The 25,330-nt window shown below is 40.7% G+C and overlaps 1 protein-coding gene and 2 long non-coding RNA genes across 3 annotated transcripts in view; 1 reads left to right on the plus strand and 2 right to left on the minus strand.

Moving 5' to 3' along the window:
- Nucleotides 1–25,330, minus strand: part of LOC116702410 (uncharacterized) — a 295,446-nt gene that overhangs the window by 152,547 nt on the left and 117,569 nt on the right. The gene's annotated exons all lie outside the window — the stretch shown is intronic.
- Nucleotides 1–25,330, minus strand: part of adamts17 (ADAM metallopeptidase with thrombospondin type 1 motif, 17) — a 116,652-nt gene that overhangs the window by 32,002 nt on the left and 59,320 nt on the right. The window contains 9 exon segments of the mRNA XM_032536540.1: nt 1–121; nt 4,362–4,489; nt 6,740–6,912; nt 7,335–7,480; nt 7,778–7,879; nt 11,183–11,333; nt 13,072–13,212; nt 17,407–17,512; nt 19,513–19,556. Of these exon segments, the coding sequence (XP_032392431.1) occupies nt 1–121; nt 4,362–4,489; nt 6,740–6,912; nt 7,335–7,480; nt 7,778–7,879; nt 11,183–11,333; nt 13,072–13,212; nt 17,407–17,512; nt 19,513–19,556 (1,112 nt within the window).
- LOC116702411 (uncharacterized) lies at nt 2–24,174 on the plus strand. Its single transcript, XR_004335154.1, has 5 exons — nt 2–16; nt 3,703–3,706; nt 15,536–15,541; nt 16,245–16,250; nt 24,080–24,174. It is a non-coding gene; the product is annotated as an uncharacterized LOC116702411 (long non-coding RNA).

Raw genomic sequence — 25,330 nt, forward strand, 5'->3', positions numbered from 1 at the left:
CCATTCCTTTGGTGTGGTTGAAGTCTCCTCTCACTATCTTACAGGAGTGCCCATCTCCATTACAAGTACCACAGCGGTCCTCTTTGGCTGAAGAGCCGATGATGCCGTCACAGCCAATTTTCTGACCAAAACAAAACCGTGAAGAACAGTGAAACCAAACCCTCATGAGTTGCCTTCGTAGTGCACACTGACTTGTGTGCATGTTTTTTCTGTATATTATTTCTTTAGAAAAGAAAAATATATATTTACACTGTATGCAGGGTTAAATCTTTGCTTGTGCATGTGATTGCCAAAGGTCCAAAAAACAGAAAAATATACAAAGCGTTCATATCCACCCATGCCACGCACAAAATACCACCACGCCCTGATCATATACCACCATCATATATAATACTGCTTTTGTGTGTTTAACTAGTGGAACTTGCAAAAAGCAGTCATTGTACTTCTCAAGCATCACACATAGGCCTCGATATTAAACTGTGTTATGTGTGTGGAGGGTTACTTTGGGATCTTCCCCAAAGCACTTTTTAAGGTGTTTTACTTAAAACTATACAATTTTACATAATATTGAAGCATTATTATCACTACAGGTAATGTCCAAAAAACGTAACTTGCTATAGTCAAATAGTTATTTTATTATTTACACATATCCTTCATCTGGACACTCAATTAATCTGGCAACTTTTGCCTTGTAAATTATAATCTGTGCAGCAAAAGAGAGAAAACTTTCAAATCATGTTTCATTAATTATGATTGGCGGCAAGGTGGCTCAGTGGTTTGCACTGCTGCCTCACAGCGAGTAGGCAACTGCTGAGCACTGGTTTAGGGCCCATCTCTGTGGAGTTTGCATGTTCTCGCTGTGTTTGCGTGGGTTTCATCTTGGTGCTCCTCCCCAGCTGGAGTTGGTCCCTGGGTGCCGGACTTTGAGTGCCCACCGCTACTGCGGTCACTTCATCATCGCATAGATTGGTTTTTGCATAGCAAGTGCATTTATGTCCTACTGTATAGAATTGTCTATGCTTAATTTGAAATTATCACGCTTTGTTTAAAATTTGGCAAACGTAATACATTAAGTTATTTCTTTCCTTGTGTGAAAAACATTGTGTCAGTTTGTCCCATCCTGTTACGATAAAACTGCAGATAAAGTCTGCTGATTTGGGCATCTCTGAGATGAACTGACGTCATATTTAGTCATCACAACTGACAGAACACTCTCTCAAGCATGTCTTCCCAGCTATAAACAATTCCTAAAGGGGTACTTTTGTGGGACACCACACACCAGGATTGAAGATGAGCAGGCACAGTATATACAGGTAGGGGGTAGCAACTGCTGACAGGAGCTTGCATTGTGCACAGTTTGATGAATCCTCCAGCCTAGTCAGACTTCAAGGGTCGTTCTCCCTCCAGACAATCTATTTTCATAGCTACTGAATATATTCAGTGAATATCGACTCGACTATCCTGGTGAACTTCTATCGCTGTGCAATAGAAAGCATCCTGACCAACTGTGCAACAGTGTGGTATGGGAGCTGTTCTGTGGCAGAGCACAAGGCACTGCAGCGGGTGGTGAAAACCGCCCAGCGCATTACCGGGACTCCACTACCCGCTATCGAGCACATCCAGAAGAAACGCTGTCTGCATCGAGCTCGCAGCATCCTGAAGGACTCCTCTCACCCAGCCCACAGACTGTTCTCTCTCCTGCCCTCCGGCAGGCGTTTCAGGGTCCTCCGGACCAGGACCAGCAGACTAAAGAACAGTTTTTTCCCCAGAGCTGTCTCTTTATTGAACTCCGTTCCTCATTGATCCCACTCCCCTCATATACTGATAGACTCTCCTCTCCCTCCTCACACCTGCCTCCATTTTGTTATCTGCAATATTATAATGTTCACCTGCACTGCTGACTGTTACTATAGTAACGGCTGTTTACATCGGCATCTTTTTGCACTACTTACATTTCAATTTGCACTGCTGACTGTTTATTTACAGTACCAATTGTTTACATTTACATCTGCACTACCGTACTTTAACTGTAATATGCAATTACTTTCCACTGCACTTTAATTCGGTTAGTTTCTGCCCAAACTTTACTTTATTTGTACCACCTTTAAATCATTGTTATACTGCTCATTTTAGCCTAACTTATTATAGCTATCTGTAAAAATTCTGTCAATAATAATAATAGCCGCCTGTATATATATATTCATAGTACATACTCACCTGTAAAATCTGTAAACCATTAGTATATTATGCTATTTGCACATATCTGTAAAAATTTGCAATTATAGTAATATCCACCAAATTCCTAGCTGCAAATCTTGCTCACAATACTTGTTATCTATATTTTGTATTCATAGGACAAACCCATCTGTAAAACTCTGTTTATAATAGTATTCTTTTCTATATTTATTCACTACATATCCATGTCTTGCACTTATAGGACCATTGTATATATCCTGCACTTACTGCTATTGCACTTCTGGTTAGACCGAAACTGCATTTCGTTGCCTTGTACCTGTACACGTGTAATGACAATAAAGTTGAATCTAATCTAATCTAATCTAATTACTCTTCCCTTTTCCTGTCTGCTTCCTCTCTTTCTCTCTCTCTCTCTCTCTCTCTCTCTCCTTGCCAGTGTTTTCATAGCATGTTTGAGTCTCACATGCCAGATTTAGAAAATCAGCCGTGCCTCCTCCTCCTCCCTCTTTAGCCTCAGTATGTGCCAACTTCTCTTGGTCTGCAGCTCACAGCATCCCTTCTCCAACTCCTCAACTGAGCCAGTGTTTTAAGTGGTTTTGAAATAGTATTGAGTAAAAGTTGTCTGTGAGTATCCATCAACATACATTAATTTTAGTCTAAATAATACCTACTTTCAGCTTTTCTAACTCAAAGATTAGGGATCATTTCCTATAAATGAGTTTTATTGACCATAAATTCCCAAAATAACTGTAAAACTAAAGTTAATAAATTAGTGTTACATAGTGTTGAAAATGTAAAAAAAGGGACAAGCATTGAAAAAAAGCATCAAAAGTGTTGAAAAAGGGACAAAAATGTAAGAAACATCAACACACGGTAATGATCCAAGAGTGGGAGAATTATCACGGTCAAAAGTTCTCCGAACTTAATGACAAATATTGGAGCTGTCAATAGATAAAAATATATTTAATCACAAAAATAATCACATTTTTTTTTATCTCATGCAAACGTACATTAAAAGGGTATATTAGGTTATTTTTCAAGATTTGATTTGGGTTGGTTAGGGTTCAAAATAGAGTCATAATTCACGTGGTCGCTAGAGTTAAACAGAGTCAATTAAACAGAAACACGTGTAGCAAAGTGTTTTTGGATCAGTGTAGAAGGTAAGGGACATGACAGAGAGATCTATGCCCCGCTGCTAAGAGAGAAGCTGGGCTGTTTTTCTACAAAATCACATCTCAGAACAAAAGCCCAGAGGAGGATTTTGTGGATTTGTGCAATACAATGTGTGTGTGTTAACGTTATGCTGACCGCCGACACTGAACTGACCACCAATGGAACCAACAACTGCGGTCAAGTTAAAAATATCTCCAATCTCCATGGCCAAACCAGCTCATTTTATTTAAATACTTCCCTCTGCTTTGCCAGTCTTGGATTCTACACAATATATATTGCTAACGTTATGTAGCCAACTTTAAACATTGCTAAAGTAGCCAATAGCTCTAACAGGGATGTATCCATCTGCATGTAACCTCATCCCATTAATGCATGTTACTAACTCAACTTCTTCCCTTTCCTGTGGTCTTGTGCTCTGTCGCCCCTCTACTCTCTCCTCCTATCGCTTCCTGCTTGGGTTTCTGGATCTGTGGTTGGAGTCACCTGCTGCCTCCATGTTCCTGCTCGACACCCTCTGCTGCAATTCTCCATGTCTTTCTCTCTCTCTCTTTCTCTCTGTGTCTCTCTTTCTCTCTCTGTCTCTTTCTCTCACCCCCAACCGGTCAAGGCAGATGCCCCCCCACCCTGAGCCATGGTTCTGCTCGAGGTTTCTGCCTCTTAAAGGAAGTTTTTCCTTGCCTCTTTTGCCTAGTGCTTGCTCTTGGTAGGAATTGTTGGGTTCCTGTAAATTACATTACAGAGTACGGTCTAGACCTGCTCTTTTATGAAAAGCGCTGTGAGATAACTCTTGTTGGGATTTGGCGTTATATAATAAAATTGGATTGAATATATAAAGTCTACTTCTACTACATTGGAGGGGGGTTTGAGAACATAACATGACGTCACACAAATGGGCCGTTTCATTCTCCCACCGCTGCACGAGGCCATAGAAAGTGTAATGGTAGTAGATGTGTACCATTCAATGACTTGATTTGGAAAAAGTATGTGTGTACCTGACATCTTCCATTCACACACAGGTCAGCCTCGTATGGTCCGCAGGGCGTCCCGTCCATCACTCTGTCAGCCATCAGGACTGGAACATCTCGACCCACTGGGCTGCAGAACAACATGCACGGCTTATCTGCGCACACACACACACACACACACACACACACACACACACACACACACACACACACACACACACACACACACACACTCTGGTTGTTAGTGCAACTTCTAGTACGGCTGCACAATATGAGGGAAATATGAGAAATTGTTGTAGAACATTGCTATAACGATATTAATTGTGATAAATAAACAGATATTAAAGTGTACTCAGTTCTGCTGCTTTCAGTATTCTGCTAAAAATCCAACATAGGGCTTTTTGAATTTAAAACAAATATCATTTAAAACAAAATCATTTCTAACATTCTTTTACTGAACAAATTGAACATAACATTGGATATAAAAGGAGCCACTAAAAAATAATGGCATTACATTTTAATGTGCAGTTTTCTCCTGATATTTTCTTTCAACTAAAACAAAAAAATATCACAATATGTTGCAGCCTTCACGATGTGTATATTGTGACGGTTGATAATGCAATGATGAAAAAAAAACAATATATTGTGCAGCACCAACTGTAGTATTAGCACAAAACATCTGTTTCCATTCAGAAATACCTTAAAATGAAACGAAATTAAATCATCAAAGTCAACATCAAATTTACATTAATGAACAGGGGCACGCAGAATCTGAGGGTGCAGAACATCTGAATAAATCGCTGAATTTTAAACAAATTAAAAAAAAAATCTGCCTGGATTTTCTCTTTTCTTGTGTGTGGGACGCTTCTAGGTGTCAGAGAAGAGCCTTTGGACCCCCACGTACGTTGGACCCCCAGCCAATACCAGCGCACAGGTGGTGTAGTCCCTTCTCATTCCCAAATGCTGCTTTGCCCTACCGTCTCATTAATTAACAAGTTTAACTGACACAGACGCACAGAAACAGACAGGATGAAGCTCTGCATTCACTCATAAGCCGACAATGCTGCACCTTCCTGGGGAGGTGTGTGTGTGTGTGTGTGTGTGTGTGTGTGTGTTTGTGCTTTAGAACATAACCGCTGCGAGACAACAATAAAAATGTATTCCTCTGATTCACTGTTTTGTTTGGAGCTCCCTCTCGACATCTACTCTTTAGCTCGCAAAGTGCTCGCCAACCAGATTGATGTCTTCGCGTGTACGAGCTGTGCTGAGGCATATAAAACTGCCAGGCATATACCAGGTGAGAAATGCCTGTTCTAGATGGATTTAAAATAAAATCAAACAAGCGCTTCATATATGGTTATTAGGTTTTAGAAAAAATGGCAAGACCAAAGGCCAAGTCTGAGGCAATCCGAGTGCAAATACCAACGAGTCCGAGATGAGACCGGACTCATGTACATAAAAGATGATTTCATCTGAAATATCAAGTTATTGTCATGATGTGGATGTCAGGAATGTGTTGATGATGTCTTGCTCCTAAAGCACTTACAATGTGGTGACCCAAAAGGGGGGTAGTTTTTTAAGTGCTCGTATTACGCATTTTTGGCTTTTCCCTTTCCTGTATGGTGTTATACATCTTTTTTTGTGCATTTTATAGGTTTACAAAGGGACTTACCATCTTCCAGAGAAAACGCTGTTCACAAAAAGCTCAATTGTAGTCCAGCCTTTACTTCCGTGACAAACGTGCATCACTTTGTAACATGTTACAGTGCTCACCTAGCTGCTAGCATGGCTCTCCCTCATGTTCTGCAACTGACAAGCTGGCAGTACTTACTGCGCATGTGCAAATCCCAATAAATATGGAACAGAAGTGAGATGTCTCGCTCTGTAGCTAAAACAGAGAGCTCAACACACAGGGTGAAAAGAGGAGCTGCAGCAATGTGCAGTACAACAAATATGTGATGTTTTCTGGAAATTAACACATAAACACATAACACATAAACCTATTCTGGTACAAACTGAAAATGAGCAGAATATGAGCACTTTAAATATGTCCACAAAGTATGACTAAGCAAGTGTTTGTGTGTGTTTTCCAACACTAAACTTTGTTTAAATGCTTTAAGCAATTATTTAATAAATTAGAAACTTTCAACATAACACCCAGTAGAAGAGAGTCAGATAGGGGTGTGGGACACATTTAGTCAGACTCAGCGGTGAGTGAAACCGAAGCAGAGGGACACAGACACAGAGCTGCAGCCAGGCCAAAGTAGCGCACTTTTTAATATTTAACTTTATTGGTTCTATCAGGCAAATAAACCGCTGATAATCTTCAAAAAAAAAGAAAAAAGGTCACTCTATCCCTAGTATGTGTGTGTGTGTGTGTGTGTGTGTGTGTGTGTGTGTCTCACCATCATTAATAATAGCAGTAAGCATGCTGCCCGTCTTCTTGCTGCTTTCATTTTGATTGTAAGACAGACACTGCAGGTCTCTGAAGCTGGGCGCTCCCTTGGGACAGGGAGGACGTTCACAGGCCTTGTGCTCCACACTGGACTTCTGACAGTGTCGTCCACCAGGTCCAGGCCTGCACGCACACACATGGGTTTACTCATAGTAAAATACTCGTGTACAATCTGTACATCATACTACAAAAAGCAAAAGATATCTTAGGCTCCATGTATGCATCAAACAGGAGGTGATTTTTAAACACTCTACTCCGTCAAGATCTGCATCCAGATGCTGTATTTTTGGGGGGTGTAAAGTAGGCTACTGTACAGACGTTAAGGTTGCATGTGTGTAATGATTCTGCGGTGGGTTAAGTAGAGAAGCTACCATTTTTATTTATTGTATGTGTGCTATCATACATGTTGTCCTGTGTTGACATATCAATGCCTTTTTTAGCCTTAAAGTATTCTTGTAATGTATGCATTTAAAAGGGAAATGTAGCATTTTTATTGCAATGTGGGAAAAGTGAAACCAACAAACACAGTCAGAAGGGTGACATACGGAGGGTTGTCACATTTCCTTTGTCTGAACTGGACTCCAGTACCACAGGTCCTGCTGCACATGCTCCACTGGCTCCATGGACTCCAGTCTCCGTCCACATGCTGAGGGATGGGAGTCTTACTGACACACTCGCCTGCCCTGCACCACTGGTGCGTGAACACGCAGGCACGCAGGCACGCACACACACACACACACACACACACACACACACACACACACACACACACACACACACACACACACACACACAGTCATTATGTTAAATAAATCCTGAAAATCGTTTCATGGACTTAAAACCAAAACATGAGTTGTGTGTATTGTTTTTGTTAGTTCACTTGCTATATACGCATCAGCTTCTACGAGTCTCTCAGGCGGTTGCATGAGAGACATGAAGATGTGAGTGTTGTGTGCATGGAAGCAGTGTGTGAGGGAGACAGTGCTACCTTGTCTGTGCCACACTCCGTTCCATCCAGAGGAGAATCCAGTTTGGTCTTGCAGGAAGCATCTCCCTCTACTAAACACCACAGGCCAGCGCACATCAAGTGCTGACAATCACACGCGCACACGCACACACACAAAATTCTCACATAAGCACCAGTAATAACATGATTCAATTCAGCTGTATTTGACAATGTATTGTACAGCACAGTACAGCACTGTGCTGCTCTCAGTTTTGCTCATGTACAAATTCACTATGTGTTTATTGTTTTCAATGGGTTAAAAGGTAATTTAGTTTTTTTTAAACCTGGATCTATTTTTCAAAGCATTGGTGTCTAAGTGACTAATGTGATCAAGAGATTTTGACGTTGGTCCAGTATTGAGGGAGAATGCTGTAACCATAAATATTAGTCTCTCATTACCAGACCTTCCTCCACAGTGAAGGTCTGGCTAGTCCACACAGCAGTAAAATGGTGGTCGAGTGTGTGATGAGAATTTTACTAAAAAAAAATAAACAAAACATAATTGAATTGTTGGTTTTAGCTTAAAGGATGTTTTCTCGAATTGACCGAAGTTTAGAATGCCAACACAATAAAAGCAGCACCGTAAATGAATTGATGTCAATATAGACTACCATAAATGTAGTTCTATAGGGTAAATGTGCATTGCCAATTTCGCCCACTATAAATTCTGTATTTACCACTGACAGGCTCAGATTATTATTATAAGCTGTCAAACACTTGAAGGTGCACAATTACCCAATAACTTATTTATTGCTGGCTACAGCTGTGTTGCTTGATACTGGACCAAAAATGTTGTTCCCTTCAGTCACTTAGACAAAAAAATATAGGACAATAGGGTCCAAGTTGACAAAAACCTAAGTTGCCCTTTAAACCCTAATGCCCCAGACTATGCTTACATGTCTGCAGGAGTAACACAATGACAGGACAGTTATTTTAAGTCTGAATATTACTTCTAAGTTTCCCAATCAAATGACAGGCTTGAAGCTGTGAATGCTTGTTGATCCTTAGGGTGGTTTCACACTGCAGCAACCACTTAGTCTCGGGCTTCAGTCAAAAAGGTCTGCAGCTACCGCTGGAATCTCAAGCATTTAAAAAACTAAAAAAGGATTCAGTGATCAACTCTTGTTCACTTCGCTGTATTGGCCGTAGAGATGTCCGGCCTCTCTATAATAAAACAGAACTGGAAGGCACTCACTTTAGGGTGCTCAAAGCGCCAAAAAAAATAATTGTTGCAAATAATTATTATTTCAATGTTGATCATCAGAAGTTTTACTATTTGACACAAAACAGGACTTAAACTGATTATTGGATAATGGAAATAGATCACTGTTTCTCAAACTGTGGCACTAGTACTACCGCTGGTACGAGAGCTCTCTCTAGTGGTACACAAATAGAATCTCGAATATAAAAAAGGAATAAATTAATTTAAAAACATAATACTATAGAAATACTAGAAGATTCCCAATTATAATCCTTACACTATGATCAGAAAACATTTGAACTTATGTTTATTTTTTTTAAATATCAGCTACATACAGTACTTACATTCATGGACGGAGTGCGCATACATCTGTAATTACTTATGAGCTGTGATGGTAAAATAGTAATCAGAAGCAAAATGAAAGGTTCAAAAACACTGCAATTGTGGCTCCAAACAAGAGCTATTAGGAATAGAAGTGTGGATGAGGTGGAGAAAATTTCGAGCAGTCCTGTTGAAACTATACTGGATGAAAGTGAATGCTAGTTGCTACTTAAGCAGCAGCAGTAAAGTCTCCACAGCATCTGCTAGCAGCAAACGATAGCAACAGTAAGGAGATATGACCCATGTCACCTCAAATTTGGCTTTAGTTGGAGAGGGACGGAGGAAGTAAAGTTACAGTGTGGCTGTTGTAATAAACCTGCCTCCTGCGAGAACTTTCTGTAGTTGAACAGGGTAAGCGTAGGTAAGGGTAGGGGCGGCTGTGGCTCAGTGGTAGTGGTTGCCTGCCAATCGGAAGGTTGGTGGTTCGATCCCCGCCCCTGCAGTCATTGTCGAAGTGTCCTTGGGCAAGACACTGAACCCTGAGTTTCCCCCGGTGCTGTGCATCGGAGTTTGAATGTGTGTGAATGTTTATCTGATGAGCAGGTGGCACCTTGTACAGAAGCCCCGGCCACAGTGTATGAATGTGTGTGAATGGTGAATGTTCCTGTAGATGTAAAAGCGCTTTGAGCAGTTGTTAAGACTGGAAAAGTGCTATATAAATACAGCACATTTACATTTACGCCTGTGAAACTCTTTTTTTACATGGGCCATAATAATGATACTTAGAGAGCCTTATGTTTTCTGAAGTGTTCCGTGGCGTAAAAAGTTTAAGAAACACTGAAATAGAGGATTAGATTCTTATTTTAATCTTCTAAATGTCCTTAAAGATCTTTTTAGGATTCATTTTTAGTTTTTCCAATGAATTTAAATAGATACATATTAAAGAATGCTTTGTTTTTTTGTGTTTATTTATTAAAAGTTTTTTAGCCCCTGTCCCATTTTGGAGCAACTCTACCTCCATTTTAAATACCAATGCATATCATGTCTTAACTGTGGGTTAGATATACAATAAGTTCTCCAAACCATACAATGATATGGGCTGCAGGGCAATTTTAATCCTCATATCTAAACCAGAGAACGTTGGACCAATTTTAAAATTGAAGGTTGCGGTTTTAAAAATGTCGTTAATGTCAAACGGATTCAGCTTGGTTATGTTGAGACACAAAAAAACAAAACAAGCTAATGCCGTCCTTACACCAATCGACTTTTCGAACAATTACAGAGTTGCGGACTATTTTCCAATATCAAAATGAAATCCTACGAGTCTTGCTACAGTCGTGGAGCTCCCGTCATAAAACCCAGTCTGAGTCAGCCTTTTTCCAGTCTTGGGAGGGCGTTTTATCGGCGGACAAACGCAGACCTCCGGGTACTGGAGACATTCATCTGCATGTACGGCAGAACCGAAAATCAGCAAGCTTAAGTTATCAGCTAGCGTTAGCTAGCTAGCTTGGTTTCATTTTTTCATAACGAACCTAGTTGTAATTTTGGACCCTGCAAGATCCTCAGTATTTACAGTCTTTAACGTTAGATGTGAGAGGATTGTCTTAAGATCCACATCCACCACCCCAAACTGCTTCCTTATGACAAACTTAGTGCTTTTATACATTTTATTTCTTTTATACATTTTGCTTTGCTTCCGTCGTAATTACTACGGCCAGTACAGGGCACCGCCACAAGAAAAGTAAAGATGAGTTGTATTTGCTGCTTGAACAAATAACGTACGGGAGCATTTTTCAGCGAAGAAAATTCTCATAACATTTAAGATTTAAAATACTAAGACAAATGTGTGTGTGAGTGTGTTGTACCTCCATGTCATTGCAGAAAGTGGCATTGGATCCAAACAGGATCTGGCACTGTTCATCCACGCTGTAGTGCATGCCTGGCAGCTTGGGAGGAAGCCGGACCTGGTAACGTCTTCTGGGGTCGGTGTGCAGAAGGCAACCACTTGCTTTGGACCTGTTTGAAAGATACATAAGAGAACAAATCATAACGTGCTTACCAGTGAACTGTTGGATTTCCAAGAGTTTTCTTTTCATTATCAAATCTGAATCCTATGGTCTAACATTCCAGAAGTATCACGCGATCCAGACCATCAGCAGATTCGCTACAATTTCATTCATAGGACTTATCTCACCCCCGTGAAAATGCACCACATGAAAGTAATTAACAGCCCTTTATGCACTTTCTGCCCAATAAAAAGCACAAGGTACATATATTCACATGTTCTGGGAGTGCTCTCCCATTGGTCAGATCTAGAAAAATATTGCATGCAATATTTCCACCTTGATTAATGTCACTTTGTTACTGTCAATGTCTTGATTCTAAATGCTTCGTCAGCCTTTCAGCTCTCTAGAACCCAAAAACGTGCTGAATTTACTGGACTTACAGCTGCGAAGAAAATGATTTCAGCGCGATAAAAAACATCTCATGACCCGTCTATCCGTACATGGACCCTCTCATTTTTGGATGTCGTGTACATGGAAATGTCAACAGCGTGCATCTATGGAGCGCCAAGAAAGACCCTGGTCACTGTGCGCAACATTGCTGATTTCTTGAGGACGTGCGCATGTGTTCGGTCCCTTGTCTTGGGTCTGTCTTTGTGTGTGTCTGTTTCTGCATGTGTTGTTTTGTCTCCCTCCCTCCCAGCTTTCCTCTCTGTTTTTTGGCTCTGGGTCGCGTTCCAATGTCTCAGTGTATTGTTTGAATCTGTTGATAATTTCTGAATACAAAAAAGAAAATTTGATCACAAAAAAAAAAAAACTAGAACTGCAAGAGCCTCAGAGCGGCATGCCAAACAAGCATCACAAGTTTTGTGTCGATAGCATTTACTGTGACAGAGATATTGCAATCGCAAATTCCACATTTAAACAAATTGAGTTTTTGGCCAAAACAAATGAACGTTGATTATAGCGCCCCCTAACGGCTGATCTTGGCCAAATCTGGGTCAGAGCATCGGCGCGGGACCATGAACAATAATCTCAAGTCTTTTGCTGATAACATTGAATTTAGCCGAGATATGCGCTTCTTAGCCAGCTAGGAAAATTTGTTTGGTTGTCAAATGCGCATATTTTAACGAAGCAAAACTCTATGAATAACTTGTATGAGGTACCATTAAACTCGGCAGAGAGTACCATTTTCATTGGTGATGATTTGCTGTGTCTGAGTGCCGCGCAAATGCAAGGTTACAAGGAGCATCCGCCAGTAACCCTGAAGCACTCAGAGGAGTGAGGGCCTGTCCAACGGCTCTAAGCTTTAGCTTTAATAAAAATAATTATTTTTATTAATTATTATTATTATTATTATTATTATTATAATAAAGGGTGCCTTTTGTCAGTATGTGACGTTGGTTTTTACATTTTATAAGGGTCGGTTTTAAGAGTTTTTAATCAGTATTTTTAAATATTGTAGTATCTTGATTAGCACTGGGGCACTTTAAATATTTGCATTGTTATTAATTGTCCCATTGTGTGTTGTCTGTGTTTTCTGAACTGTGTTCTGAATGCCCTGCACCTTTTAACTCTACAACAACTACGGGTACAATAAAGTAGCCTGACCTAGACCTACTCTATCTGTAGGTTTCCTGACATACCATCTGTATAATATGACACTATAAATAAAATTAAAATAAATTAAAAAAAGAAAAAACACTATCTTACAGCATGCGAGTAAAAAGTGTCTTCAAGATCAGCCTCACCTGAGGAAGTTCTCCAGGTCGTCGCGGCTGCAGGAGGACCAGGACAGGTCGCTGGGGTTTCTTCCTTTCACCCATTCCCCGGACATGATGTCCGAGTGACCAGTGCAGGTGGCATGGTCGTCATCATGGCTCATGCCCATGCTGAGGACAAGACATGGAGACATAGACTCTAAGAATAAAGCTGGTTCTCGAACAAGGGTGGCAATTAGTCAACTAACTAAAAGATTAGTCAGTAGAAAAATAAACGTCAACTTTCGATAATGAATTTATCATTAAGGTAATTCTTCATGCAAAAATGGTTTTCAACCACTCAAATATTAACATTTCCTGATTTTTTTTCCATTTTATGTCATATTGATCTGAATAGCTTTGGGGTTTTGGACTGACAAAACATGACATTTAAAGACATCACCTTGGACTTTGAGAAACTGAGCTGGATGTTATTCACAATTTTCACATTTTATAGACAAAACGATGAATCGATTAATCAAGAAAAATAATTGTCAGATTAATCATTGATGATAATGCAACCCTAGAGTCAACCAGCCATCTTTTCAATCCGTCCTTGTAGATATATTTTGAAGCATTTCAATAAGCAAAACTTATGTGCATGTTAATTAGACACAGTGTAAGGATTACCTTGGAAACTGAAGTATTCCTTTGTGTAGACATATGGCTAATCAGTATGTGCAAGTTGTGACTGAGGTATATGATTTATTCAATTGTTTTCCTGTCCAGCTTTGTTTTATGCATCACTTTCTCCTGCACAGTTTCTCTGCTCTATCAGCATCAACTATTTTCATCATGTATCGCCTTTCTTTATGCATACAGATTTTCGTATCCATGCAGCACACCGTTATATTCCTGTCTTTTATTAAATGTGTAGGAACATTTGGAAAAAGACATTAAAATACAATTGCAAAAGAAGGCGTTTTGGATCAGTACTATGATATAAACGACAAGCAGTCTTACTCCATTCTCATGTGCGAGTTCTATATATAAGGATAATCACTATAATTGAGACTGGTTATTTAACTCTTTCCTTATAACATAATATTGATTGTCATTGAATATTGAAAAAGTACGCAAAAGTATGTTGCACAACTCTTCTGTCGTACACCATGCTTCATTGATCTGATCAAGCATTTCTGGCCTGTTGGTATCTGCACTGGGTTGTACCAGTTGTGTGTGAGTTTAAATGTAGCCTAGTTTTAACATAAGTTCTAACTTAGGTAGGAGTTTACGCACTTCTAACATTTTAAGGGTTGCACCAGCTGAAATAGTTCTGATGTTACAACAAAGTTACAACTTAAATCTGACTCCTAGCCCTTAGTAGGTGTAAAGTTTTTCATCGTTTTGACAGGTGGGATAACTTGGAGGATGAGGGGGATTGGCCGGCTGTTTTAAGTTCTTCCAGACAGATTTAACCCCTAAGATATCTATGATGATTTTGAACACTCACACTTTTAATTTCCCGAGCGGACATACAGAGAATTATCGACCTCCTGGCAGCAGACTCGGGCTAGACAACCCTTTAATACCAGGGCGCCTGGATTGCTCAGTTGGTAGAGTGGGCGCCCAATTTTAGTTCTTGGCGCCTCAAGGCCTAAGCCTGTAACGTGTGTGTAATTTGCATGTAGGGTAGATAACAAGCTTTTGGAGAATGATCACTTTTTAGCACTAACACACTAACAGCCCAGTGCCAAGACATGCTTGACTGTGAGAGCTGTAAAGACCCGCACCCGCAGCTAAACACAGGTTTCTGTTTTTTACCGTTTTCTCTCAACCATGCGGCCGTTTGTTTTATTCACAGTCTATCAACATCCAATGTTGTCCAGACTGCTCCAAATTCCAAGTTCATAGGTTACCCAGGAAACCAAGTAAAAGTAGATCAGATGAACGGTTCTCCAGATATTTGAAAGGACAAACACACACACACACACACACACACACACACACACACACACACAGGTTTGTTAAAAGATAGTTAAAAAATAACACTGCATCAGCGGACACGGTAGATGGCACAGATATGTGTTGATATGGCACATTGATAAACACGAACATTTTAAAATGGCACTTCATATTAAAAAGGTTGCGACCCCTGGTTTATATCTTTAAATCTGTTGAAATTCGCAATAATATGGTAATGTGACGTAAGTATTGTGATAATATCGTAGTTTAGTGTGAAGGAAGGAGACTTTTAACCTGGGTTAGTGTGTTGGTTGCTGATGGCAAAATAGGATTTGCATCATGGATTGAGGTTTCAATAGCAGTGAGCTCAGAGTTTATACAAGCCCCTTGCTTTAATAGCTACTTGACAATAATTCCTTGAGAGTGTGTGTGTGTGTGTGTGTGTGTGTGTGTGTGTCTGTCTGTATGTGCTTTTATGTAACACTACTTACATAACGTGCATGGGCAGCAGCCAACGCCTTACCTTCCCTGGCCCCTGAAGCCGGAGCAGCTGGGTGTAAACTGTGAGAAGTCACGAGGGAGCTGGCACAGCCACATAACAGCTACAAAAGGTTCACACACTTTGGCATGATTTTCAGGTAAATTTGGCACTAGCTCTGTGTAACTGGGCTGTCAATGAGGGTTTTATGTGCTGACTACATGATTCCAGCTTTAAGAGACATCATACTGCCACACAGAGGGAAGAAATAAACGGCTGAGCTTGGCTCACATGCAAGTCCTGGTCACTTTTTATGCCCTAAATGCAAGTATTTTAACCCTTAAAGAACAGTCATGATTTTGTACAAAACAAAAATAAAACAATATCAGCTGGAGCAGTCATTCTTTTGGAAGCAAAAAACCTAATTGCGCTCAATCAGACTTTATTTATATAGCACTTTTCATACATGTAAATGTAGCACAACGGGCTTCATACAGTTACCAGTTACCAGGGGAGTACATCCAGTCTTAATTACAACTGGAGCATTAAAAACTTTAAAAAAATATCCCTTTTAAAGTAATTCAGAAAAGATAAAAGATGTGCGATTAATTCGCAATTAATCAGGAGTTAACTATTTTAATCAATTGACAGCCCTAGTAAACGAAGATTAGTAAAAGCAAATTTACTCTTGAGCACCATAAGGTAAAACCGGAAAATATTTCATTAGTGATCATTCCCAGTTTTATGTTTCCATGAATGGGCAGAGAGGAAAGAGAAAAAGTAGAGGGTCTGGATGAAAAGTGAATCTGGAGTTTCTGGTAAGTTTGGAAATCAGTCTGTCTGAAGACATGTCACGTCAGTGCTTGTTGTCACAACAAACACCAGACAGTGAACTTGGTCACTCACTGTTTGTGGACAAAAGACACAGAAAACCTGTCCAGCAGTCACGCACTCCAGAGTGTACCCCAATACAGCTTGTTATCCTTTAATGAGACTCTCCAAAAAGCAACTCTGAGGTGTTCAAGCTTCATTCCACACTGCTCACATAGCCATAGGTTTTTAGTGAGGTGGGCTTGTCTCAACTGTGGACGTGGTGAAGGTGGAACAAGGTCTCATCTCAGTTTTCCCATACATTAATTAATTCATTAATTAATTAATATACCGTATTTATCACACACACACACACACACACACACACACACACACACACACACACACACACACACACACACACACACACACACACACACACACACACACACACACACACACACACACACACACACACACCAGACCCTACTCCTCCGTGCAGATTAATTAATGCCACTGATTATTCTACACAATTCAATACAGTAATGTAGGTGGTGCTATGACCCTTAAAGGAGAAAACAATAGGGGCTGCCTACGCTAAGTTATACTCCTGCTAGAGTTAGCACCCAACAGGCTTAGACAGGGCAAGTTTTAAACATATTTTCAGCCTCTAAACATGTTCAAAATGTCATTACAAGTGCCTAGCCATGTGCAGTGATTCCTTCCGAGGGAACACAGTGAATCTGACTGCAGTAGATGTGACAGAAAGGCATAAAAATTCATACATTCCTATGTTTATTTCCTGTTTCAGTGGACAGGAGACTGTGCTGTTATGATTGGATACTATAATAAAAAATTGAATTGATTCAGACCAGAGCAAATGAAATATAGGTGTGAAAACTCTATCTGAAAATAAATTAAATATGTTTAACATAAAATAGCGTTTTATGAGAATAATATGTTGGCCTAATCAATACTGGGATGAAGTTGAACTTCGGTACCCTAGACTTGCTACACAGTCTTCTCTGGACTTCCACAGAGTTTTTATAACCGCAACATGAATAGAGTAGCAGTAATACCATGATATTGAGTCAAAATGCATCTGTTTAGAAGATGAGAAGAGTAAAACCTACTTGTGTCCCAGCTCGTGAGCAATGGTGAAGGCCAGATTGAGTCCATTGTCCTCTGCTAACACACACTTCCTTCTGGCACTGCAGACACCCCCCAGATAAGCAATACCTGGAACACAGTGACATGACAGTGAGTATAATGAATGAAACAGTTACAATTGTGTTGTAATGTTTGACACTAACTGAGGATTCAAAGGGTACTTCCAGTTTTTTTCTGAACCTGGACATTTTTTCCCCATTCATTGGTGTCTAAAGGCGTTTACACATCTAGAGTTTGTTCGCTTAGGTCCAAATCAGATAGGTTTGGGAAGTTGGAGCAATTTCCCTTTGTTCAGTTTTGTTTTACTCCTGAAAAAATACAAGCGTACCAAAAGGCGTAATTACTAATCACACAAGAACATTCACTGGTCAAATGTGTCTGGGGCGGGAGCAAGAAAGTAAAAACAAGAAGAAGGTATTGTGTGGACAAGTGTATATTTCTTGTATCTCCATGGTCAAACCATTGTTTCTCAAGTGACATTACTACATGTGCTCTGCTTACTGAGACTTTGCTATGCTGTGTCAGCATCTGTCTTCAACGGCGGCGGCTGGTTTGACCACAGAGACGCAAGTGACGGACGGTGAGCGTGATCGCTGTCTATTTCTGTGAGAGAAACACTGCAAGCTGCTACAGTTTGCTGCTTAGCTGCATCACAGATTGCTAAGCACACCCGACTACAGGAGACGTTAGCTCAGACTTGCGGGGTATACAGTTGGTGCGGTTCGAGGTTGGATACATTCTCTCCACAAAGTGCACCAGAGTTGGATTGAAAGCACATGAGCATCAGTTTTGTTATGTTTTTGCCACTGACAGGCTCAGATTGTTATTCAAAGTGTCTGCCAAAATTATGGAGAGGATTCTTACAGAGATAAACCTATTTTTTTAATATGGGAGGGCTACTGGGCCTGGGCTAATGGTTAATGGCTAATGTGCACTGGCTTGTGTCTCTCCATGCCTCTCACAAAAAGCTTTACTAGAGGGTGGCTGATCACAGACCTGTCACCAGGGCTTCGGTGACAGGACAAAATGGCAGCGGCATAAATTTACATAGAGTGCATACGACCTAGACAGTTAAAGAAATGGACCAACAGATCCTGCTGCTCTTGCCGGAGACCAGTGAAGGATATTAGAAACACTTTTCCGGTGGATGAGCGTTACTGCCTCCAACTGAGCTTGACAACTTAGATGTGACGTGAGCAACTTGTCTGAAAGTTGTAAGTCTTCTGGTAGCTGTGCCAAGAGAAATCTCATCCATCCATCCACCCATCTTCATCCGCTTATCCGGGATCGGGTCGCTGGGGCAGCAGCTCCAGCAGGGGACCCCAAACTACTCTTTCCCGAGCCACATCAACCAGCTCCGACTGGGGGATCCCGAGGCGTTCCCAGGCCAGGTTGGAGATATAATCCCTCCATCTAGTCCTGGGTCTTCCCCGGGGCCTCCTCCCAGCTGGACGTGCCTGGAACACCTCCCTAGGGAGGCGCCCGGGAGGCATCCTTACCAGATGCCCGAACCACCTCAACTGGCTCCTTTCGACGCGAAGGATCAACGGCTCTACTCCGAGCTACTCTCGGATTACTGAGCTTCTCACCCTATCTCTAAGGAAGACGCCAGCCACCTTCCTGAAGAAACCCAAGAGAAATCTCAATCATTCCTAATCTTGCAGAGACGGAGAGCGTAGATATATGTTAGAAGATAACATAGGCACAGGTTAATTATTGCTAACTAAACTGCCAGTCAATGTTGTTTATTGTTGCAAATTTAATTAGCGTAAGTCCAAACTGTACACGCACACGGTCCCACAATCATGTAAAATGCACTGCTGCATCCACCAGCCCTTTCATCACTGCTTGTCCACACAATGAATCACATTTTTGAGAGGTTTAACAAGATCGGAAATTCACCAAAAGGGTGCACGCATCAGTTTACAAGCCAGCATTATGCTGTTTTAAATGCATATGCTGGTATGGTAAATGTGTGTGTGTGTGTGTGTGTGTGTATGACTATGTGGGTTGGTGGGGGGTGGGGTGGGGGGGGGGTGGGGGTCTGTGAGCGAGACAATCGTACTTACCCACAGTATCACAGGGTTCGTTTTTATGAACGCAGAAATTTGTCCTGAAAGAGAAACAAGAGCAACTTAACTGAAAGTTAAAGTGTCAGATATAATATCTATGTAACTATGTATCCATGTACATGGTATCTATGTAAAGAATGGAAAAACAAGCGCTAGAGAGAGAAGTTCAAACCCAGCTTACTTTCTCACCTCCGCCTCACAGTTTGGGCTTCCAGTTGCACACAATTTTGATTATGTTAACACTCACACTGCCAGTGGCAGACTAAATCCCACAATCCCCCATTTTAACAAGAAATTACATTATTGCACAAATCTTTCTATTCACTTCAGCTCCTAATTTGTGAGCCCCGTCTCTGTGTAACAGAGTTTTTCCTGCATGTCTCTACAAAGTGTGACATTAGACAGTCAATCACAAACATTATGAGATCTTGGTAGAAGCATGCTGCATGATTATTGTCTCTCTGACACTGATGAAATTTGCTAAGTATGCAACTCGGTCGGTGCCTAAAAATGATTCAGTACCCAGCCCTAGGGTTAACCCTGACTTTTCAGGGTATGAACAAAACCAGAGAAAAATTTATGTCAAATGACATTGCCTTTATGGGGCACCCTGACCCCTACCTGGAGGGCAAAAGCAACTGGAAATGGAGCAGGTTGGAAACACCTTTGTTATTTGTTATTCCTTTTATGTAAAGATGTTATTTTTTTACACACACCAACAACCAGCAATTGTAAGGGCAACATTATGAATCTGGCCCGGTTCAAAACAAGCAAATCAATTAGGGTTGACTCTGCTTTAGAAGCGCATTATATATATATATATATATATATATATATATATATATATATATATATATACAGTGGTGTGAAAAAGTGTTTTCCCCCTTCCTCATTTCCTGTTCCTTTGCATGTTTGTCACACTTAAGTGTTTCGGAACATCAAACCAATTTAAACAATAGTCAAGGACAACACAAGTAAACACAAAATGCAATTTGTAAATGAAGGTGGTTATTATTGAAGGTGAAAAAAAATCCAAACCATCATGGCCCTGTGTGAAAAAGTGATTGCCCCCCTTGTTAAAACATACTAGAACTGTGGTTGTCCACACCTGAGTTAAATTTCTCTAGCCACACCCAGGCCTGATTATTGCCACACCTGTTCACAATCAAGGCATCACTTAAATAGGAGCTGCTTGACACAGTAAGGTCCACCAGAAGATCCTTAAAAGCTACAAATCATGCCGAGACCCAAAGTAATTCAGGAACAATTGAGAAAGAAAGTAATTGAGATCTATCAGTCTGGAAAGGGTTATAAAGCCATTTCCAAAGCTTTGGGAATCCAGCGAACCACAGTGAGAGCCATTATCCACAAATGGCAAAGACATGGAACAGTGGTGAACCTTCCCAGGAGTGGCCGGCCGCCCAAAATTACCCCAAGAGCGCAGCAACGACTCATCCAAGAGGTCACAAAAGACCCCACAACAACGTCCAAAGAACTGCAGGCCTCACTTGCCTTAGTTAAGGTCAGCGTTCATGCCTCCACCATCAGGAAAAGACTGGGCAAAAATGGCCTGCATGGCAGAGTTCCAAGGAGAAAACCACTGCTGAGCAAAAAGAACATCAAAGCTCGTCTCAATTTCTCCACAACACATCTTGATGATCCCCAAGACTTTTGGGACAACATTCTGTGGACCGATGAGACAAAAGTGGAACTCTTTGGAAGGTGTGTGTCCAAGTATATCTGGCGTAGAAGGAACACTGCATTTCATAAAAAGAACATTATACCAACAGTAAAATATGGTGGTGGTAGTGTGATGGTCTGGGGCTGTTTTGCTGCTTCAGGACCTGGAAGACTTGCCGTGATAAAAGGAACTATGAATTCTGCTGTCTACCAAGAGATCCTGAAGGAGAATGTCCGACCATCTGTTCGTGTACTCAAGCTGAAACGAACTTGGGTTCTGCAGCAGGACAATGATCCTAAACACACCAGCAAGTCCACCACCGAATGGCTGAAGAAAAACAAAATGAAGACTTTGGAGTGGCCTAGCCAAAGTCCTGACCTGAATCCTATTGAGATGTTGTGGTATGACCTTAAAAAGGCCGTTCATGCTCGAAAACCCTCTAATGTAACTGAATTAGGACAATTCTGCAAAGATGAGTGGGCCAAAATTCCTCCAGGACGCTGTAAAAGCCTCATTGCACATTATCGCAAACGCTTGGTTGCAGTTGTTGCTGCTAAGGGTGGCCCAACCAGTTATTAGGTTTAGGGGGCAATCACTTTTTCACACAGGACCATGATGGTTTGGATTTTTTTCACCTTTAATAATAACCACCTTCATTTACAAATTGCATTTTGTGTTTACTTGTGTTGTCCTTGACTATTGTTTAAATTGGTTTGATGTTCCAAAACACTTAAGTGTGACAAACATGCAAAGGAACAGGAAATGAGGAAGGGGGCAAACACTTTTTCACACCACTGTATGTATGTATGTATGTATGTATGTATGTATGTATGTATGTATGTATATATATATAAAAAAAAAGCAAAAGTTTGGGCACCCTGTAGAGTTTACAGCATGCACCGCTCCCTTTGGAAAGCTGAGACCTGACAGTGTCATGGATTGTTCTCAATCATCATCTGGAAAGACCAGGTGATGTCAATCTTAAGGTTTTAAATGACCAGACTCATCTGACCTTGTCCCAACAATCAGCACCATGGGTTCTTCTAAGCAGTTGTCTAGAAAACTGAAACTGAAAATAGTTGACGCTCACAAATTAGGAGAAGGCTATAAGAAGATAGCAAAGCATTTTCAGATTTTTCCTCTGTTCAAAATGTAATTAAGAAATGGTTGTCATCAGGAACAGTGGAAGTAAAAGCAAGATCTGGAAGACAGAACAGCTCGCAGGATTGTGAAAAAAAGCAAGTCCAAACCCATGTTTGACTGCACGATCCATCCAGAAAGACCTGCAGACACTGGAGTTGTGCTATACCATTCCACTATAAAGAGATACTTGTACAAATATGGTCTTCATGGAAGAGTCGTCAGAAGAAAACCTCTTCTACGTCCTCACCACAAAAATCTGCGTTTGAAGTTTGCAAATGAACATATAGACAAGCCTGATGCATTGTGGGAACAAGTTCTGTGGACCAATGAGGTTAAAATAGAACTTTTTGGCCGCAATGAGCAAAGATACGTTTGGAGAAGAAAGGGCACAGATTCTAAAGAAAAGAACCTCTGTCCAACTGTTAAGCATGGGGCTGGATCAATCATGCTTTGGGGTTGTATTGCACCCAGTGGCACAGGAAACATTTCATGAGTGGAAAGAAAAATGGATTCAATAAAATTTTAGCCAATTTTGGACGCTAACTTGATGCTAGCATCCAACTTGAAGTTAAAGAGAGGATGGCTTCTACAAATGGATAATGATCCTAAACACACCTCAAAATCCATGGTGGATTACATCAAGAGGCGTAAACTGAAGGTTTTGCCATGGCCTTCACAATCTCCTGACCTCAACATAATAGAAAATTGATAGACCTTAAAAGAGCAGTGCGTGACAGACAGCCCAGAAATCTCAAAGAACTGGAAGACTTTTGGAAGGAAGAATGGGCGAAGATACCTTTAACAAGAAATAAAGACTCTTGGCTGGCTATAAGAAGCGTTTCCAAGCTGTGATACTTGCCAAAGGGGGCAGTACAAGGTATTAACTCTGCAGGGTGCCCAAACTTTTGCAGACGCCAATTTTTTGTTTTCTGTTATTTTGAAAGTGTAAATGATGGAAATAAAATCTAACTTTTTGTGACATACTGTATAATACGAATGTCTAATCTGTCATTTGATGGCTATTGGATATTTTTCCATCTTATTCCATCTTCTTTATGCACATTAATACAAATTTTTACATTCCACTTCTGGGATTGTTCCGGTTCCACCGTAAATTCCAGACGTCCCTTATTTCGGCCGAATATCCGTCAACTTCCAGATTCTTTATGTTGGCATTAGGGCTGTACAATTAATTTAATTTTGATTTACATTTTGATTTTGGCTCCCAACGATCACCAAAACAGTATAATTGAGAAAAAACAATTGTGTTACCATGTTCTGTTTTGCAAGAACACTCTTATTGTCTTGTGTTCTGAATGACGAGCATGCGCACAGCCACCCCTCCCGAAGCCATACACTCTCTCAGCCTATACAGTCAGGAAGGAAAGTCGTGTGCATATCATCCACTGGGATTAAAAAAAAAAAATTCAGTAAAGATGGCAGCCACAGCAGCGTTTGGTGAGCCAAAAAGGCAAAACCAATTCCGTTGTCTGGGAACAGTTCATGTTACCTAACCCTGCGGTCCCTCTGCCTCTTTGTAAAAATGTGATGTGAGATGCACATTGTGTTATGTATCTGCAAATGTTGATTAGCTGTGTAACGTTATGTGTGATATCTGTAAAGCTGAAAAATAGTAAAACTTCTGATCCAAAAACTCTTTCTGTGACATAAAAGACACGTTTTGTCCCATAATGCTATGTATACTACTCAGACCTGGTCTGGCAATGCAAGACTATAAAGGTGTTTTCACACTTGTATTTTGTTTGCTTTGGTTTTAATCAGTTGGTGAGTTAGTAAACTTGGAGCAATTTGCCCATGGTTGGTTTGGTTTGGTTTCACACCTAAAAAAAAAGAAAAAACGTACCAAATTGGTTCATTACAAATCAGGCAAGAAACGTCCATCCCTCTTAAGTAAGTACGTAAGTAAGTAAGTAAAATGTATTTGTATAGCACTTTTCTCAGATGAAGATCACAAAGTGCTTCACAACAAAAGGAAGCATTAACAACTCTCATAAATACAATGCATCACAAAAAACAAAAGAATAACACGTACACATAAGACCAGCCTAACCACCCTACAATCTAGTTAAAAGCCTCTTTAAAAAGCAGAGTTTTCAACTGAGTTTTAAAGTTTTCCACACAGTCTAAGCAGCGCATGGAAGAAGGCAAAGCGTTCCACAACCTGAAATGAACGGTCCCCCCTAGTTTTAAAATGTGTAAGGGGGGCAACTAATAGTCTCTGGCCTGTTGATCTCAGACTACGTGAGGATGTACGCAGCTGTATCAGGTCAGAGATGTATGGGGGTGCCTGTCCTTGTAGGGCTCTAAAAGTTAGGACCAAAATTTTGAAGTGCATTCTAAATATCACTGGTAACCAATGAAGTGAAGCTAAAACTGGAGTAATATGTGCCCTTTTACTCATGTGGGTTAAAAGCCTAGCAGCAGAATTTTGGACAGTCTGGAGACGACAAAGATCCTTCTTATTAAGGCAAATCAAAAGACTGTTACAATAGGCTGGACAAACTGATCAGGCGGGCCGGCTCTGTGGTCGGCATGAAGCTGGACTCACTGGTGACGGTGGCAGAGAGGAGGACATTGGACAAACTGCTGGCTATTACTGAAAATTCCAGCCACCCCCTGCACACCGTCATCAGCACCCAGAGGAGCCGGTTCAGTGGAAGGCTGCTCCTTCCCAAGTGCCGGACCAACAGACTCAAGGACTCCTTTGTCCCTCATGCCATCAGACTCTACAACTCCTCACTAGGGGGGAGGAGGAAATAGGGCAGAGGACAATACATACATACATACATACACACATACATACATACATACATACACACATACATACATATATACATACATATATACATACATGCATACACAGTAAACATACATACATACATACACACAGTACACATACATACATACATACACGCACACCTAGTCACTTTATCACTTCAATACTGGACTCAACACTGACACTTTAATAAT

The sequence above is a fragment of the Etheostoma spectabile genome, chromosome 15, assembly GCF_008692095.1.
Source record: "Etheostoma spectabile isolate EspeVRDwgs_2016 chromosome 15, UIUC_Espe_1.0, whole genome shotgun sequence".
NCBI classification, from domain to species: Eukaryota; Metazoa; Chordata; class Actinopteri; order Perciformes; family Percidae; genus Etheostoma; species Etheostoma spectabile.